Source organism: Haliaeetus leucocephalus, unplaced genomic scaffold (genome assembly GCF_000737465.1).
Source record: "Haliaeetus leucocephalus isolate CR32 unplaced genomic scaffold, Haliaeetus_leucocephalus-4.0 Scaffold173, whole genome shotgun sequence".
NCBI classification, from domain to species: domain Eukaryota; kingdom Metazoa; phylum Chordata; class Aves; order Accipitriformes; family Accipitridae; genus Haliaeetus; species Haliaeetus leucocephalus.
This window is the reverse complement of record NW_010972609.1, coordinates 3,978,528-3,997,127: the sequence shown is the minus strand read 5'-3', so window position 1 is coordinate 3,997,127 and position 18,600 is coordinate 3,978,528. Positions and strand designations below refer to the sequence as shown.

At 36.7% G+C, this 18,600-nt stretch overlaps 1 protein-coding gene across 1 annotated transcript in view; it reads right to left on the bottom strand.

Moving 5' to 3' along the window:
* Window positions 1–18,600, bottom strand: part of LUZP2 (leucine zipper protein 2) — a 204,193-nt gene that overhangs the window by 9,306 nt on the left and 176,287 nt on the right. Inside the window, exon 10 of the mRNA XM_010563716.1 lies at window positions 5,042–5,128. Coding sequence (XP_010562018.1) covers window positions 5,042–5,128 — 87 coding nt within the window. The remainder of the gene's footprint in view (window positions 1–5,041; window positions 5,129–18,600) is intronic.

Below are 18,600 nucleotides of genomic sequence, written 5' to 3'. Positions count from 1 at the left end.
TCATAAGACCCTTCTGCAGTTTTTCATATCCTTCTCCTATTTTAGAGCACAGTGTACCGAGTGGATGGTTAAACTAAGATTATGTAAGTTCTTACGACCTTCGTAGTCCTCATTTAGGGGACCGAATTACTGAATTCACTTTAAGAATTTTATCAGGTTGAAATTTTGTTATAATGATGATTTCTTTTTTCCCTTATTACTCCATTGGGAAAGCAATGGGAGAGTACAATGCGATCAAAGCTCTGCCGTTGAAACTGATAGAGAAAAATGAAGCAAAATGCTGTGGTTGCTTAGAAACATATACAAGTTTTGTTCCAATACTCAGTGTCCTTTGTCACTGAATGATTAATGAACATGCAGTGTTTGTTTACTGCAGGAAATTAAGGCAGTAAATAAAAGCACTATCACTTTTATTTATCAGAGAAGACTCTACAAGGACAAAGAGCAAGAAATCTAAGATGGGAACAGAGAACAAACAATCACTTCACAAATTGTTTGATGTTTTAGCACTACCAAATACGTGGTTTTAAATGACTTGTTACATGCATAAGAATGATTTGATATGAAAAAGGGACCGAGTACGCTCTGGTGTAAAAGTGAAAAAAATCTCCCAATAACTTTTGGGAAGAGGGAAAAAGGAAATGATACCGGGGAAAAGAGTTCTGCAGAACTCCGGTTCTGCACAGAGACTTTCAGGAGCCAGTCATAGGGAAAACATCTCTGGACAAGACTAAGAAAAAATAGTATTGACAGGATTCATCTAATAAAACAATAATAATAATCTAAATAATGGAAACTTTTAAGAGAAAACTGGAGGTAAGATTTTTTTTTTTTTTCTTTGACAAATCTCAGATGGTTTGAAAAAATCAAGATGTATTACAAGATATCCTACCTACTTCTGGCTGCTACAGGTCCCATGCCAAATTTCATGACAACTAAGGTATCAGCAGTATCTAATTTCAAAACCAGCTAATATAATTTGGCCTGCCTGTATCCCATTTGTAAACAAATCATCACTTGTATTCATCCCGATGTAAACTACATTAATCATTACGAACATGCTTAAAACCATAAAGAAGAAATCGCAGTAGGATTACAAATTTGAGACAGAGAGAGGGCAGCTTAGCCATACAGACTAAAAAATAGTGGTTGAGACCAACAACTAACTATTTCCCTGTATTTTTTGCCTTAACAACCAAAACATTGCATGTTCTTCTCTAGCCAGTGTTTACCACAGTAGTTCTTCCAAAACATAAATCACGTTTTGTTTATCAGAGAGACAATCGGAAGATCTTTGCAAAGCTCTGAGAAAGCGTTGCTGAAATATTAGGGTTCTAAGCAACAGCTTGGTTTTAAGCATATTTATTGAGGTCCTGGTCTTTTATCTCAGCCTCACCCTTCATTTATTTTTCTTAAACAAATGGCACATGAGAACCTGTCATCCAGCCTATACTTCCCTCATTGGGAGTTTAGCAGCTGTAAAAACTTCTGATAAAAACACACACAAACACACACAACCAAATAATGATAAAATTATGAGAAAAACTCTAATGTATTCCCAAGTCTGGAATTTTCTCAAAGCGATAGTGTTCACAGGTAGAAATCTCAGCTTTGTACTATTGAAGTAATATGAACCTTTAGGAAAATAAATTGCTTCTAGTTCTTTCAGGATTTAAGGTGGTATCTCTGAAGTCATCATGTGAGGGTTAATTGTGGAAAGAGACATTTTTTAGTTCATTTCTCAAAACTAATTTGAATTCTTCCTTGTCTCTAAAAAAATACCTATCTGTTAACATAAGATATAAAAAATAATAATAAAATGTGGGAAGTGGTTACCAGCTCAGTCTCATCATCTGCGCTGTTATTATGTCCCATGCAGTCCACATTCAGATGGACAGTGTGTGTAAGAGAGAAAAAAAAATTTCAACTTAAACAACCAGGAAAATTACTTCACTCATCACTGTGAGCAACCCACAGGACAGTAAGTGGTCAAGGTAGGTCCTTGGACTTGTAAAATAGTTGGAACAGTTGTGAAAAATATATTTTAATGCTTTGGTTCTCTTTGAAAATTTTGCTGCCTTTCTTTAATGAATCCTTGGGTTTACCAAAAAACTTCCCCATTTTCATAAGTGAAGTTTGTGTGGTATTTGAAGTGAAATCAGGGGATTGTGACAAACTGGCATGTTTTATTCTCCCGTGACAGGCTCCAAATGAGCCGTTGTCGAAAGTTCAAGTGTGGAATCCTGGGAGGGAGGACAGATTTCCCATAAAACTTCACAGGTCAGCGGGGAGATGGTAGCATAGAAATGGAGAAAATTCTCTGAGAAAGTAACTGTTTAACGTCCCTCTGGCAAGAAAATCCAGTACTTTGAATGCAGCCACAATTTGAAAATAAGTATTTCTCTAAAACATTATGTATATTGTGTATTACCTGAGCTATATGCGTAGATCTACTCTTTCACCTTTAGGACTGACCGGACTGTTGGAGTTCGTCCGGCGGGCCAGAGGCCATGCTGCTGCACTTCAGAAGAGCTCCTGGCTGGCTGTTGCTTTGCAGCTATCTCCACAAGAACTAACTCCTGGAATTCTCCTTGAATCACACCAATTGATTGGTTTTATATGAACAAAAAGCAATCTGAACAATTTTTATTTCCAATTCAACGTGGGAATGAATAAAAAAAAGATACACCTTAAAAGTCCCACCTATTGTGAAGAAAACATGTCTTCCTGTACCTGTAAGTTTTTAATTACACTGGAGATTCTGTTTCTAGTTGGGATAAATACCAGACTTTTCATGGCTTCCTTGCTTGTAGGTGTGGCTCTCCTAACAATCTTTTTTGTAACTTGGCTCCCAAAGCCATTCCCGTCAACAAACACTGCAAGCACAGCACAAAAAAATATCACAGACACCTTTTTGTGTATTAGTGTCAAACCTAGATTGATTTTTTTTTTTTGAATGCAAACAGAATGCAACTACGGCTACTCTGTAATATACCCATTTTTCAGTCGGAAAATTAATTTCTAGCTTCAAAATGTTTGAAAGCAAGATGAGACTGATAAAACTCTTGCCTGCTTAATTTTCCAATAAGGAACATTATCTAGCAGGGCACAATGAATTTGAATACCCCTATGGTATGCTTTCTCTAATTTTACTAATTTTTCCTCCACACAGGATGTTTTGTCAAATACAGATTTAACAGACCTTAAAGATTTAAAGTTTATAGGAAATGTCCCATACAATATAGAATTGGTCTTAAAATATGCTTATTGAGAGATTAAAGGATATAAAACTTAAACCGTTCACTCAAATTTAGATAGATAGCCTAATTTCTTTTTCTTTGCATTATAATGCTACTTAGATGAAGGCAGGGAACATGGTTAGATTTTAACTTAACTTGAATCCTGAAAAATAGTTTGACTGCCCAAGACTTCTAACTCCAGCTAGAGTCTTCTGCTTTCTCAGACCAATTTTTCATACCCAGCAGCATACCGTGCTGACTAAATGGCTAAAAATACTAGTTGCTAGGAGCACAAAAAGACACCAATCACACCCTAATCAAAATACTTGATTTTATGGAAAAGTAGGAAAAGTAGGTCTTTTAGGTATCTTTTGTTGCATTACTTGATACAGAAATTAAATTCTCTCTTGATTTGTGAAATGCTTTAACAACTTTTTTTTTTTGCTCCCTGCTTTAATGTATTCATTTCTCTAAAAAAAAGTTGCTTGAATCTCTTTCCACAATTATTCAGCCTAAATGAATTCAGCCTCTACCTAAAGTAACCCATATTCCATCAAACTTCCCATAACTTTCCCAGATGGTTACCAACCTCTAGTCATAATCTAAATGGAGTTCACTCTGACTTTAGAATTTTACACCTTATTCTTTCTTCTCCTCTTTCAATTTTTCTTAGTAAGAAATGAAGTTTCCTTCATCTTTAGACATTAAGAAAGGTGCACAACAGCAAATTATGGACTCTTCTTCTGGATACACAATTTCTCCTTGTCTCTGCCCCCCTCTAGAGGACGTGGCAGAGGGAAACTCACTTAGAATTGATAATCAATAAAACTAGAAACATATTTGTAATAAATGGATAATATGTACAGATTTTTACAATTTGTTGGATACTGAATTATCTGAGATTTGTTTTCCAAACTTTTCTTCACATTGCTATGCTTGCTACCAGCAAGCTACCCAGTTACCTCCGCAGGAGTTGGTTACGTTTGGCGGAAGGCAATGTGTTCAGTAGTTCAATCAAGAGCCGTTGTGACAGGCTTTTTCCTGCTGTCTTCTATATTTCGCCTGCAAATTAGTCAAGGTAGCACCATACTTTTTAGACTACAGAGCAGCCAAAACATTCTCTCAACAAATTTTGTCTCTCTCATTCTTTCTGTTTTTTCCTGGTTTATTTGTATCATTATAATTGCAGCCATAATACATGCATTTGGGATTTCTGTTAACAGCTCCCACCAGGCTGTTTGAATGAGAGTTTTGCCTCAGTAAAAGCAACAGATTTAGGTTTCTGTCAGACGTGTCATAAGAAAAACACAGCTTGCGGCTTTCCTAGACTGGCAGTGGACGAGATTACATACTTTCAACTATTATGCTGTCACCTCTTACATCTCCCCAAAGGTTTTGTTTTATCAAATGAAGCATCTGTGACAGCTGTGCCTGATTATTAGTGGAAACATCACGTAAACAAGGTTCTGCCTCTCGCTATAATGCAGCAACTTCTCAACCAGGAACAAGCCAGTTCTTGAAATGGTTAAACAGCAGATCACATCTTTTCCACTCCTGCTCTTCCTGCAACAACCCTACAAGTTCTACTGAGTAGCCTTTAAAAGAAACCCAGAGAGCATACCTGCAGAGATTGACAGCGAAGAGCATTTGCTCCTCAGCACTTTAATGCAGAACATAGCTGGCTTATAAAATATACGTACCAGTTTGACTAGGAAAAGTAAGTCACATGGATGATCGCCTAAGGCATTAATGTTTTCATACAATCTAGATTAGACCCTGATTTTTAGGTGAGCTAAGCTTACATCTTGAGAATCGCACTCCTGGATGCTCTGATTTTCTTCCTTTCTTGAGGCCACATGAAGGTTCTCCTTCTCTGCTGAGGCATTTTGCTGGACATAGGAAAGAAAAGAAAAGAAGAGAAGAAAAGGTTACTATAGATAAAATTTCAGATATCTAAGTCACATTTGAAAAATCAAGGTAAGGACAAAAAAAATCAATGGGTCAGATATTGCAAACTGTTAACTACTTTATAGGCTGCATTTTCAGCAAATTTTATGAAGGGAATGTTTTAATACACATTCTCATTAAAGCACTCCCTTGTAAAGGATTACTTCCATAGGAGTAATCAAGACTTTGTACCTGAAAACTGACCACGCCAAAATGACTTGGTGGGATATTGCTTTGTATGTTACTAAGCAAGATCATAATGAAGTACAAGTTAAATTACATCTTATTTTGTGTAAACATTTGGAGGGGGTATGGGTAAAGGAGGGGAAAAAAAAGCGCAGCATTTTCAGAACTCTTATTCCTCTGACTCTTGGGGATTCTGGGAAAGATTTAGGCCCTGAGTTGAAGCCATTTATGAACTGCTTTAGCTTACTTCAGCTGTCTACAGTCTCTCCCTGCTGGGACCTCACGTCATTGTGAGCTGGCAAAATGTGTTCCGTTTTATGCCTTTCACTTACCTCCTTACACTCAAAATGGACTGCTATACGGGGCAGTTACTCTACAAACCAGGCTACCACTTTATATAAGCGGTGAATTTCCTTCCACTGAAATATTGGCCATTTTAGGCATGTTTTTCCATATTTCCTGCAACTTTTAATATTCAAAGGGACATGAACAGGAAGAATATGCACTGCTTTTTTTATATGGAGCTTGCGCTATATTTATATAAGTCAGTATTTTTTAATTTACCTTGACAGCTTCATAATTTTGCGGTCTTAAATACTAGACCATGGCATAGCACCACAAGGAATTATTTCAAAAATCAGTGAAATCTGGAAAATGTATTGCTAAATTAACTTGATATCCTGATACATGTATCATTGCTTGTACATCACAACTGCGTACTCTGCTGAGACATAAAGTAACTAAAACAGCTGGATGCACCATAATTTGCTGATAGTCATGAGATGGTCTTTACGATCACCACCTTGTTCTTCTTAGTTCTGCAGAATTATTTGTTTAAAAAGCGTTCACCTTCAAGTGTCTAATTCAAAGTCCACTGAAATTCATGGAAGGAATGTAAGTTACATAAGATTTGTAACTGTTTCCAAAATATACCTTTGCTAAAATAACCCCCAAAATAACAAAAACCACCACCCCAAACCCAAATCAAAACGTAATGACTTACTCCTACTCTTATACAATATGTTCCCAGAAAATAATCAAATTTTAAAAATAGCATTTATGAGCCTCTTTTTTCATTATAAGTTTCAGATCATGAAGAGCTTGTAACTATGCTTAGGGATTTGGCTTCCACCAAATCATCTGCAAGTTATGTTGAAACTCTTCAGGGAAATGGGGACAGGGAACAAATCAAACTAATTTGTCTGCAAAGAAAAGTTAGAACTTCAGACACCAGTTCTGAAAGCTTGAACCATCCTTTCCTCATGTCTCTTACACTGCGTTGAATTGCTAATACCAAGTTTTCAAAACTGATGGAGAACAGGAGAAAACAAACCCAGCTGGTTACTATTTGCAATATAGTCTCTGTTTAACAGCTCTCCAGTGAGGAATTGTTAGTTTTGTAGAGCAATTGACTACTAGAAAAAGCAATGAGGAGGTGAACAGATTAAAAAAAAAAGATCAATATAAATAATTGTTTTGTTAAATAACGAATGTCATTTCATACCTGTATTGAGTGATTAGCCTGTTTGGACTGAAAGAATTATTGCAGTTCTGCAAACTTAAATTTCTTCCCATTAAATAAGAGTCATATGTACAGTGAATAATAGTACACACATTCACCTGATTTCTTGACTACCTGAACCAGTAAATCCACGTGGGATGCCAGGAAAACCAGCCAGCTTGAAGCCTTATTAACTCAGGAGAATAAATGCCTGTGCACAGTGCCTCTCATTTCAGAATTTGATTCCTGCTCAAGACTGTACCTTAGCAATTTATATACGTAGCAGATATACCCAATTTCTCAGTATGTTGTACTCATTTCTACAGAACAAGGGCAAGTTTGGGATATTTCGGTGAGGCTGTCATCAAGAAAGCACGTACCCAGTGTCAAGTTTTCAAACATCTACAGCGTTTCCTACCTCTAGGAAAGGGGAAACCAGGAAAATTTCCAATTCTCACCCTCTTCAATATTCAAAATAGTCAAGTGCAATATTATGTCTTAGAAGTCTTCCGCTTTTTTCTCTCCCAAAACTAATGATTTTTTGAGGTGTTTCAATTTTCAGATGATTACCTCTAACCAGTAGGATCGGATTCTGTAACAGCCTTTAAAAATCACTTGCCACAGCTGCACTGCTCAGACACCAGCTAAGCTAGGGAGCAGCAACAGGTCTGCTTCGTTCCCTGGCTGGTTACTAATGGATAAACACTGCATCCCTTCGGTTATTGCACAACCATCATCTCCAATTATTTTTCATATTGTTACCCTGAGCTGACGTTGATCTGCACGTCTTGAGTTCTAGTTTAAAACATCACCACATTTCTCGCAGCAGAACAGAGGGCAACGTGTCTTGCCAGGCCCTGGCTGGGTCGTCTAAATTTGAGTTCTGTCCTTATGGCCAGAACACCACAGGGCTTTCTTGCATCTTATGTAGGTACTTCTAATCTGTAACATTTTGAGACAAAGACTGACTTCTTACATTGAAAAAAAAAAATAAATAAAAAATAAAAATTAACATTTTTGAAGGCTTATCTGTTTGCTGATGATGTGGGAGTCTTTGAGGTAGACTTTGCAAACAAGATCCTTTGTTATTAAAAATAATCTCTCCTAATAAAAAATGAATATGCTATTATTTGTCTGAATGAAGCCTATTTACTAGACTGACAGCTTACCTAATAAAAATGCCATCAAGTGTTCCACGGTGAAATGGTTTGGAAACAGTTTCTGAACTCCTTCCTAATTTGCTTAGAGCTTTCTGAACCCTCCTCAAAGATTTTCAATACAGGATTTCGCATGCGAACATTTTTTCAAGGATCCCCAACCCTTTTATCTTTTTTTCTTCAAAATAATTTAGAAATTACAGCATCTTCCTGGTGAGACCTTACAAACTTGACAAAAGACCAAGCTTTACATTTCAGATACTTGAAATACGCAAAATTGTTTACAGTGCATTTAATGTATATGCTTGCAGATGAAACTAGACTCCACTGGTGTGCGCTTTGCTTGCAGCAAAACTTGCAGAATACTTATGACAGGGAGGCAAGCCAAACTCGTTATTTCTTTGAGTTGTCTTCCAAAGTCTGCGCTGGAATAAATGACAGAGCCCAATTCTGTTTCATGCCTTTGAAATTTCCTTCAGTTATGCTTTATATATTTTTCATTTCTATTATCAAACAAATTTGCTTCTCAAAGCGTGCATTGTTATTATAATGCCCTCACCTTAACTGCTAAATAAACCTGCAAAGTTAGGTCAACTGAATTCCATCTTTCAAAAGGTTTTTGACTTTGTTGTGTAGTTCAATTCATTCCTATGTTAGAAATAGTCTTATCAGATCTTTCTTCTTCCCACATGGCTTTTTTGGCGTGACTGCACAACTCTTACTCTCTAGTCAGCATTTGTTCATGTGAGATGCCAGAGCGCTGTTGACAGGACTGCTTGCCAGATGACCTGCCAACACAAATGTGGGTTCCATCAACACATTTATTTCCTGTTACTTAGACTGTCACAGATTCTACTCTTTTCTACACTAAGGGTTTCTAGTGATATTCAATTTCCATGTTAAAAAAAAATAAAAATTAAGGATACTCATACTGATCTAACAGGAAGATTGCACAGCATTTTGAATGTAAGCAAACAAACTAAGCAGTTTCTGGCAGAGTGCAAGTTCATGATACCCAAGGACCAAAAAAACCCCCACCAAAGCAGTTCAGAGAGCCATGATGATTTTTCCCTAATGATGGGCAATGTCCTGATATGCATATTCATAGCCTGTTTTGATAAACTTTCAATGCAGAAATCATTGGAGTCTGCCCAGAAACACATTTTTTTGCTACCGAAAGCTTCACTTTTTACAAACACTCAGAAACTACCTACAGCAAAGACTCGCTAGCGTGTCTCGGGCATGCCCACTGCGCCTGGCTGCGCTTCGTGACATCCGTCTGGCCAACCTCAGAGACCCTCCCGGGCTGGGGGTCGCTTCTATTCGCCCACCTCCACTGAGGTTACTCAGGAGATGGTCCGCAAAGGGGCTACAAATAGGAAACGACCAAGGCCTGAGTCATCGCCGCTTCTCAGTGCACTCGGTTTATGTTCTTCTGGGAGATGTCTTACTCCTCTGGGATGGAAAAGGCTTATTGTCATGTCTAGGCAATCCAAAATTGCTCGAGGATTTGTAGCACCTACTGTGAAAAAACTAGAGCAGTTTTGTACGTAGCAGGTGGATGAAGTTGTCAGAGCTTTTCTGGGCAAGGTGCACAGCGCAAGAGCCAGAAATATCTCCTTTCCAAAGTCAGTTCTGTCTGACTGCTCCTGGAAACCAGGGACTTTGTATATCGCATGTGCACACAGGCCAATTGCCATGTAATGCCTCGCATATTTATTTCAGTCAAGAAAAAGGTGGCAATCCTATCACCTTTTCCTTCCCCCCTCTTTTTTGAGTAGCACCATTTGCAATTACAGAAGTCCACAGCAGCGTTTTGGATTGTATGATAGACTTCTGACTCACCCTCCTAGCCCTACAAATTTCAGATATTTTAAAGTAATTGAGTATCTACTATGTCTTTCCACAACAGGAATCACAGATAATTATGTATTAATATCTACGTATAGTATAAAGGAAATCATTGTGTCACATTTCTTTTTATCCTGACTTTAAAATCTTCCACAGTTTAAGTCCTATGCAGAAATAAATGAGGAGTCCTATTCTAGTAACAGTAATCACCCTAAATATACCTATGACAGTGATGGTCATCATATATGTATATACATATATTTGCCTGTGTTTACGGTAGAGGTAACTAGCTTTTCTCTATTGTACAGTCAATATTATTCAACAATAAGTGGGAGAGACATAGCTCAGTTTTTATTTCTATTTAATGCACATCTACAGAGTTACATTTATGTAGGGCAATTCTTCTCAAAGGACTGCAAATCCTACAATTTACCAGATCTTTCAACTTCTACATACTGTTTCTTAAGTAAACAGAATTGCCCTTGATTTTTTTTTTTTTATTTGCACTATATTCAAATATCTTTAAATTGGAAAATAGCTGCTTACTGGTATATATTATGCCAACACTGAGCATTGAGCACAACAATCAGAAGTTTTGCAAGTAAAGTAGGACAACTTTACTCCCATTAGAAGTGAAAATTGTTAGGACATCCTTAACATGGATACCGACAGACCACATTTTCTTTTCTTCACATTTCACGTGCATTTGTGGTGGTTGTAATGGAATTTCTCTGAGATGAACACTCACAATAACCTCAAATGGCGGAACATCCATCAGAGGGAAAGGACTTGTTCTTTCAGATAGATCATTTGGGATGATGGATGACATATTTAGATGTTAATTTCCTGAATCGTACTTTTCATAACATTACTATGAGTGCAGAATTTTCCCTCACACGTACAGCTGCTTCCCAATAGTATATTATGTTGGACATAATATGGACATTAATGTTTCTAAATTTTTCTAAGTGTTCTGGGGTCCTTCCTCTCTTGAAAAACCTACTCTAAAAGAATGAAAAAAAAAAAAATTCAAAAAGTCTCATTTGTCAAGAGCTAGGGAAGATACCTTGAAGTTTTCAAGCACTGTTTGTAGTATTTCCTAGTACATAATTCTTCCAGTTAAAGTCAATCTCCTTGGGAAAAAACTAGTTACTAACACCTCAAACCAGTGGAACCCATCTCTAATTGAACATCCTTCCTACACTAAGGCCAGTACAGTGCTGCCTGAACTCCAGTGAGCTGGAGGATGATAGTCTACTGTCAGAGACCAGAGCAAAGCACCGTCTCCTGGGGAGTCCAGCATAACGCGCGGCAAACTCACAAACGTGCTTAAAGATAAGAAAGCAGCACAGAAACAGAAGATGCAAATAATAAGGCACCTTCCTCAGGTAACACACAAAATGTATTTGCATTTACAGTATGGAGTGGAACTCCATTAACTATGCTCAGGCATGTAGTGTTTAAGTTGATACCCAGATAACTCCAAGACAGATGCAAGGGGCTGGTAAAGGAGGCAGGACTTGATGGAGAGCACTGCCCTTCTACAGAATAGCTGGAGAGCTATTCTAGGACTTCTAAATAGGCAATGGATCCAATTTAAAACAATTCCCCAAATACCTAGCTATGCACAAACAAGAAGCAGCCACACCTGTTTATCATTCATTGCGCTCTGAATTCTGCTGGTTTTTTCTAACACAGCTTATTTTGAAAGCATTGCGTATTTCAGGTAATTTAAATACATGTTTTCTAGTAGAACCTTAAACCAACATTTTCAGTTGCCTCACTTCCTTGTAACAACTGCAGTTTCTTATTTATATTTCAATGCAGTTGAGGGGGGGGAAACCCTCATGAAAATGTATGCAATCAGTTTTCTCAGGATCAATAAAAGCAGCTCTGTGATGATTCATTGTACCTCCATTTTCAACCCAGAGTCAAAATGATGTACGTACTTATATGTAACTGCAAACAGGATAGAGGATATCTAAGTCACATGCTTTGAGAAGATTAAGCAAAAGTAAACAAACCAAAATTCTGTTAAGATTGTATGAGAGACGGGCAAAACTACTGAAATTAACTGAAAACAAAACTTAGAAACAGTTTTCCTTGTATGACCTTGTGAAACCCATAAATCTACATTAAGCTGAGGACAAAACATCACCATCTCCTTGTCACATAACAGACAGGCATATGTTTGTATGAAACATATGAGACAATGAAATACTGAAATTACTGGAGTCGGTTGTTAAGTAGGCTGTTCAGGAAAATTAAACACTAAAGAGAACCCCATATATCACACAATTTTGGAACCTAGTGAGGCTAAACATTTACAGTCCAAATTATGTTTTAATCAATAATGACCACCATAAAAGAATCTAAGTAGTTCTAAGTAGTGCTTAATGCACACCTACCCCACATGTGTCCATATATAATTTTATATAATTATAAATAATTTATAATATCTAATATATAGCATGATATATAATCTTGATATAAATAATATATTCATTTAGCTATAATTGCATGTGTGTGCACAAGTGTGAGAGAAGAAAGACATAGCACAAGATTAAGATCAAATATCACCAGTCTAATTACAAAATTCATTTTTTAATGAGGTCATGCTAACGTCCTGGTTCTTATTCTTCCTAACTGACAAGATAAAAAGAAAATTCAATAAACTATGATATTAAAAGGTATGTTTCCAGTATTTAAGGAAAAAGCAATCTGATCATTCTATAAGTCCCACAAGGTGGCAATTTCATGAGCGTTAAAGAAAGTGACGAGTTTGTTCTTTTTTGTATGTATTTTCCTATGCTTTCTTCCAGAAGACACAGTTAATATTGAACAAACTGTTATTACACTTGCCAATGTTTAGGCTTGAAGGTCACTGCAAGTTCTCCAGAGCATGCACTATTCTTTTGCATTGGGTTTGGGTTTTTTTTGACAGTATCCATTTTATATTTCAAAACACTCTGTCGTTAACAGAGTAGACGTTCACTTGCACAAAGGACAGTAAAGAGCCAACTCCCTGGTATTTTATTTTTTTTATTTTTAACAGGAGTTGAATGGCCCTTATGTCTTAGAATATTTCCTAATAATAATAATAGTAGCAAGAAGAAAACTACTTGTAGATGGCTCGTGATGGCTTAAAGGAAAAAACCCAGAAAAATTAGTTAAATAAACTATTCACTGTGAAGCACTTGTTCTGTTCTGAAGTTGTACAAGTCTTGAATAGCCTATGCAGTAGTTTCTAAAGTAAATGTTTATAATGCCCCAGGTATCAGGTGCTCTAAATAGAAATAAAGCAGAGAAAAGAACAACAATTCTACTCCCCTCTTTGCAGAGGGTGGAACAATAGGATTGACACTGATACTTTTTGAGTTTGTATAAATATGTAATAATCTGAAAGCAGAGCATTAAAAACTATTTGATTACCTGCAACTTTTTTAGTCTTTACTGGTTCACTGTAGCAATTCTATGTTCTCTTGTTTTATACTTCACTCTTCTATTACTAGAATCTTTTGTATGAAAAAACCAGAAAGTTAAAACAATAAAACAGTGTACGGCAGTTTACATCTGTTACTATCTCTAAAGCTGCAAATACCTCCATATACCACCTCCCCCCAAAATATTGTTGGTCCTAAACTGCTTATGCTTAGACTAATTTTACTCCTCTTTCACGTTAATAGGGTGGAGAAAATCACAACCGGCCAAAGAACAGTCCGAAGTCTAGAACTAATCAGACAGCATTTCCTGAAGGCTCTTACAGCCTTGGAAATCCTTAATCACTCCCATTAGATCTAGATAAGACCTAATAATAGCCCAGCAAAATTTCAGTTTGGGCACATTCTGACAAGCTAAATTTGCTCTGTAAGATCATTCTGGCTGCCAGATATTTCAAGCTTGCATTTTTTTCACTGTGCCTTCTTATGACTTCAAGTCAAACTAAACAAAAACAAATACATCATTTAAAGTGCAGCTTGATTCCTGTGATAAGAAAACTAACCTGTGTAAGTCTGAAATTTATTAACAGTTTACTGTAGAGGATAGTCAAGTGCATCCTGTTTACAGGGCAATTCTACTGCCGTACGCTTTTGGGTGACGTGAGCTTGTGCCGTTACGAGAACGATTCTTAATAAAAAAAGACATTCGTCATTTTCTGCAGATAACAGAACTGAGATCTGCAGCTAAATATATATAGAAGTCTTCTGTAATGTAAGAAAAACTATTGAAATGTGAGGACAGATGGCATTCTGACATTACTTGAAATGGCACTGCATCGTAATAACACCACAAAACCCAGCTATTCAACTTTGAGGGTCACTGAACACGAATGTTTTCCATATGAGTCCCAATTACAAAAGCACCTGTGCCCAGTAATTTTATGCTAATCCAAGGAAAACGCAACATATTTAGCATCATGAGTCTACATAATTTCTCATTTATTACCTGTAGTAATTTAGCCTATTGTTTACCCGCTCTATTTTAGTAGAGGACATAATTGGAATGTGAATTTAAAGGACACTTGGCTTACATTCTGCCGAACCCAAACTTATTCCTATAGCAAACTTAAAGTATGCTAACATAAATACAAGGCTAAAATTTGTACATATATAAGAACCCATAAAATGAACCCATAGAAATGGAAATGACATTGTCAGTAAAAAGCGATACAAGATTTCAGTATTATCATCAGCGAGTGGCACTGCATTCCATAAGAGAAGCCAGTGGAATTGGTAAAATATTTGCTTTATGTGATATCTGTTGGGATTTTGTTTGTAACAGGGTAGGTGTTCCCACAGCTGTCTACAGCTTCTGGCTCATTGTAATCACTTGGCTGATATGTAAATAAGAGAAAAATATCTTTTGAAAAACATCTCCTATTTTATGAGTGTATAGCAATATACGAAAGTTTGTGCCTTAAAGAACAAGAGATAAATTACACTTCACGTAAACCAGTTCAGAAATTTAACAAGTCTTGTTAAAGGCATCTTATTATTAGATGTCTTCTACTCCACACGTAGGTGTAGCTTTTGTTAATCCTGACTTGTATAGGGGAGAGAAATGCTCTATTGCTATGCAATTTGCTTTCTTTGAAGTCAGCTGGGCTAATGATACAAACATTTTCTGAAGGCTAGTGCTGCCTCTAGTGATGTAGTGAAGTGTGAGCTGCATACATATTACGTATTTGGAGAACCGCTGACTGCTGTGGGAAAGCTGTTGGTAACACGTTAGGGGTTTGGTCCTGCAAATTCCTAGGCACCACCGCAGCAATTTCAGTGGGAACTGAAGAGGGTCAGTGCCTTACAAAAAAAGGTGGGATTCCTATAAGACAACCCTCGCCTCTATCTTTTTAAATCCCTAAATGCAGCCTTTTTTCTATGACCTTTCTGTTCTGAGATTTCCCTTAGATTAATTTCCTATTCTGTCACAGATTTTAAAGAAAACGTTTGTGTAGTACTACAGGATTTCAGTCCTGAGTTCAGATCTCATGGCGCTACAGTTAGGTCACTGGGTTAACATAAAGTTATGCTGCAGACATTTTTATAATTCATCTGATAGTGTGTTGTTAAGGTCCACAGACAGCCTTTGCATAAATATCTCAAGAGAAGTGGATCCTAAAACCTTTATTTATATCACATAGGCGTGTATATGTCATTGGATATATTTAAGAGCATAAAAATATCATTGCTAAACTGCTTTCAAGGCACTTTATTGCACCCCATACACCTAAACCTGTATTACCTAGATAAAAGGAAAAGTAGAATAACCTCTAAAATGGCCAAGGAAAGAATTACATTTATTATGGAAGGCTCTGTGTAGTTGGCCTAGAAATAAGACTGGATCTGCCATGTAGCACATCAAGACTTTCTTTAATTATTGTGCTGTTAAAAGACTTTAGTAATAGACTTCTGGCATCCCTATCATTAGTCATTTGTATTTCAATTATAAGGTGTTAATTCGTTGTTTCTCTAAGTCAAGCAGAAGAACTGGGGACAACTTGAGAAATAACAGGGTTTGGACATAGTAAAAGCTATATCTACTTTTCATATCCCGTAATTGTTCAAAGGATCCATTCTGCAGAATATTACCTATGCTACAGACCTGATAAATGCACTCAGATATCAATATTTTTCTAATAATTTCTTAAAAGGCAGGATTAGCTCTACTATGTTTTGTTGCTTTACACTAACAAAAATGTCCTTCAAATCTTGTTTCTGAGTACATTTTTGAAATCCAAGAAAGAGAGAGTAAACTTCAGCATGACTTTCAGGGTCTTCTATGACTGTCTGGCAATGTATTACAGGAACTTTATTTCCAGGAGATCTTTCTAAGTATAAACAACAGATTTTAAAATATTTTTCCCCAGCGCACCTTGAAGACGATAGTGCTGAGTATGTAGCTTGACACTGCAAAATCCCCTAAAGTTCCTCTCAATACTGCCAGAACACTCACTCTGTTTCTAGATATTATACTTTTTACCTACTTGTAATGTCACCTGCAAAGACCAACCCAGATTCATAAGCCATTTAGCAGTCAGAGTAGCTGAACGATGGCAGAGGGATACAGAGCACTATCTGACTGACCTGTGCAAATCAGAGCCTTAGGGTAGCTGAAAATTTGTCACCTAAATAGGGCTACTGATTAAAAAAACAAAACAAACAAAAAAAACCTGCCCCCAAGCCCCAAACCACCCACACCCCCAAACCCAGAAATTAAGGACAACTTGTCAGAAAGCATATAAGGAAAAATGCAACCAGTATAATATTAAAAAAAAAAAAAAGAAAGAAAAAAAGAAAAAAAGAAGGAGGCATTAGAGACAAATGATAAGTAAAAAAGAGCAAATATAGTACATTTTGATAATGTGTCTGCATGTCACTAACAACAGCGGATAGAGTTATTCATGCGAGGTTGTCTCCATCGTCTCCCTATTTTTAATTCTTGCTTGCTTGTCACATCATAAATTGAAACTTATTTGGAACAATGAACAAGTGTGGACCTGATAACAAACAGCATGCTCAAAATAGCTCTCCTACTGTATTTTGCCATAGACAGTGCCCCTTATTTCACAGATGAGAAAACAGGAGTACCACATGGCAAACTGCAGGATCACTTATTAGTGGAAATAATAATAATAGGACTTTCTTTCATTCAGTTGTCCATGCTGCATTTTACACGGCTTACCCCACACAGGGACAATAAATGAAATAGCAGTCCATCAAAGTTAAGAATATTGTGGTTAAAATACATAGATAATTCCATCTCCAAACTAATGCAAGTATTCTTTTAGGCCCCACACAAGTGAAGTGAGCGAACACATTTCAGGCTTCCTGAGACTTCACGTGCATTTAAAATATAAAGATGGGAACTGATATAAATCAGGATGGCAAGTAAACGGCAGTTTACATTCTGCATAGGAATATCAAAACTTTAGAAATATGTTGTATTAAAAAGTTAAAAAAAAATAAAAATATCCAACTGCAGAGTACAGGTTGTACATCATTTGAACAAGTACTAAACTGCAGAGCAGGGTGGGTCTGAACTTTCATTTGTATTATGTGCTAAGATATCTCCCACATCAGTATTCTACATTTCTCTAGAGCTCCTAGCACTGTCAGAAAAAAAAATAAACAACCACCAAAACTTCTTCAATAAGTAATACCTACATTTTAATCTCTAAATGATGTATCTGGAGATAAGCTGAGTTTTTTAATGTCTTCCTAATAGAGATTTAGGCTTGTTTGCTGTGATTGGAGATCTCAGATCAGCATGTGTGATATAGTACACTGAACATATTGTAAACATCCAGGCACAATGTTGTTGTTTGAGGATGAAGGGTCACCTTGACCAAGTTTAATTGCTTTTGGCACTTATGTAACCACTTTACTGCCTTTCAACAGAATTTTTACGCAAGTCAGTAACTTTGCTTTGTAGATTACTTCAAACAAAAGCTAGCTGATGTGCTTCTGCTATTTTTGGCTCTAAATTCACATTGAAACAATTTTATGCAACTCTACTGAGGCTAGTCTAATCTTAAAATCATGCATGTGAGCTGCTGTTTTTTCACTTTTTTCTCCCACTCAGTTTGCAATAGGAGTTAGACATTAACCTTTTCTTTCTATCTTTGCAGTTCTCCAGGCCAGTGCTCTGCCACATCGTGACAGAAACATGAAGGAAGATCAACCACAGAATCACCAAATCGCAGATATTTTTTTCAAATGTCTCATAATTTGGAACTACAGCTATGCTAAACCTCATGTTGATCCAAACTATGATATTACATTCACAACTGGAAATTGAGAGGAAGGCAGTTGGTTCCCTCAAAGTTAACATTTGCACAACTGAGCCCAAATTCTAGCCCAACTACTGAGCTAGAAGTACTCTGGTGTCTGTAATTTATTGGATAACGGATGATGCCAACATGTAAATAATTAATTTGCATGGTACTCTACAGTCCCTGTACCATCCTGCGTGCCTTTGGTATTCATTCAATAGTACAGCAATTTAAAATTAATAAACAGAGGAAAACGATTGGCTAAACTCTGCAAAAACTGATGAGTGTGACGTGCTACTAAAGATATTAAATATCTCATTTCAAACTTTAAAAGGGAAACAGCAGCTATAAAACCATCTTAAGTACTGACAAATCAAGTGTTGTTTCTTCTGTACCCACACTTTCAATGGATGAGTGCCAGAAATGTAATAGTTTTTCCTGAACCTG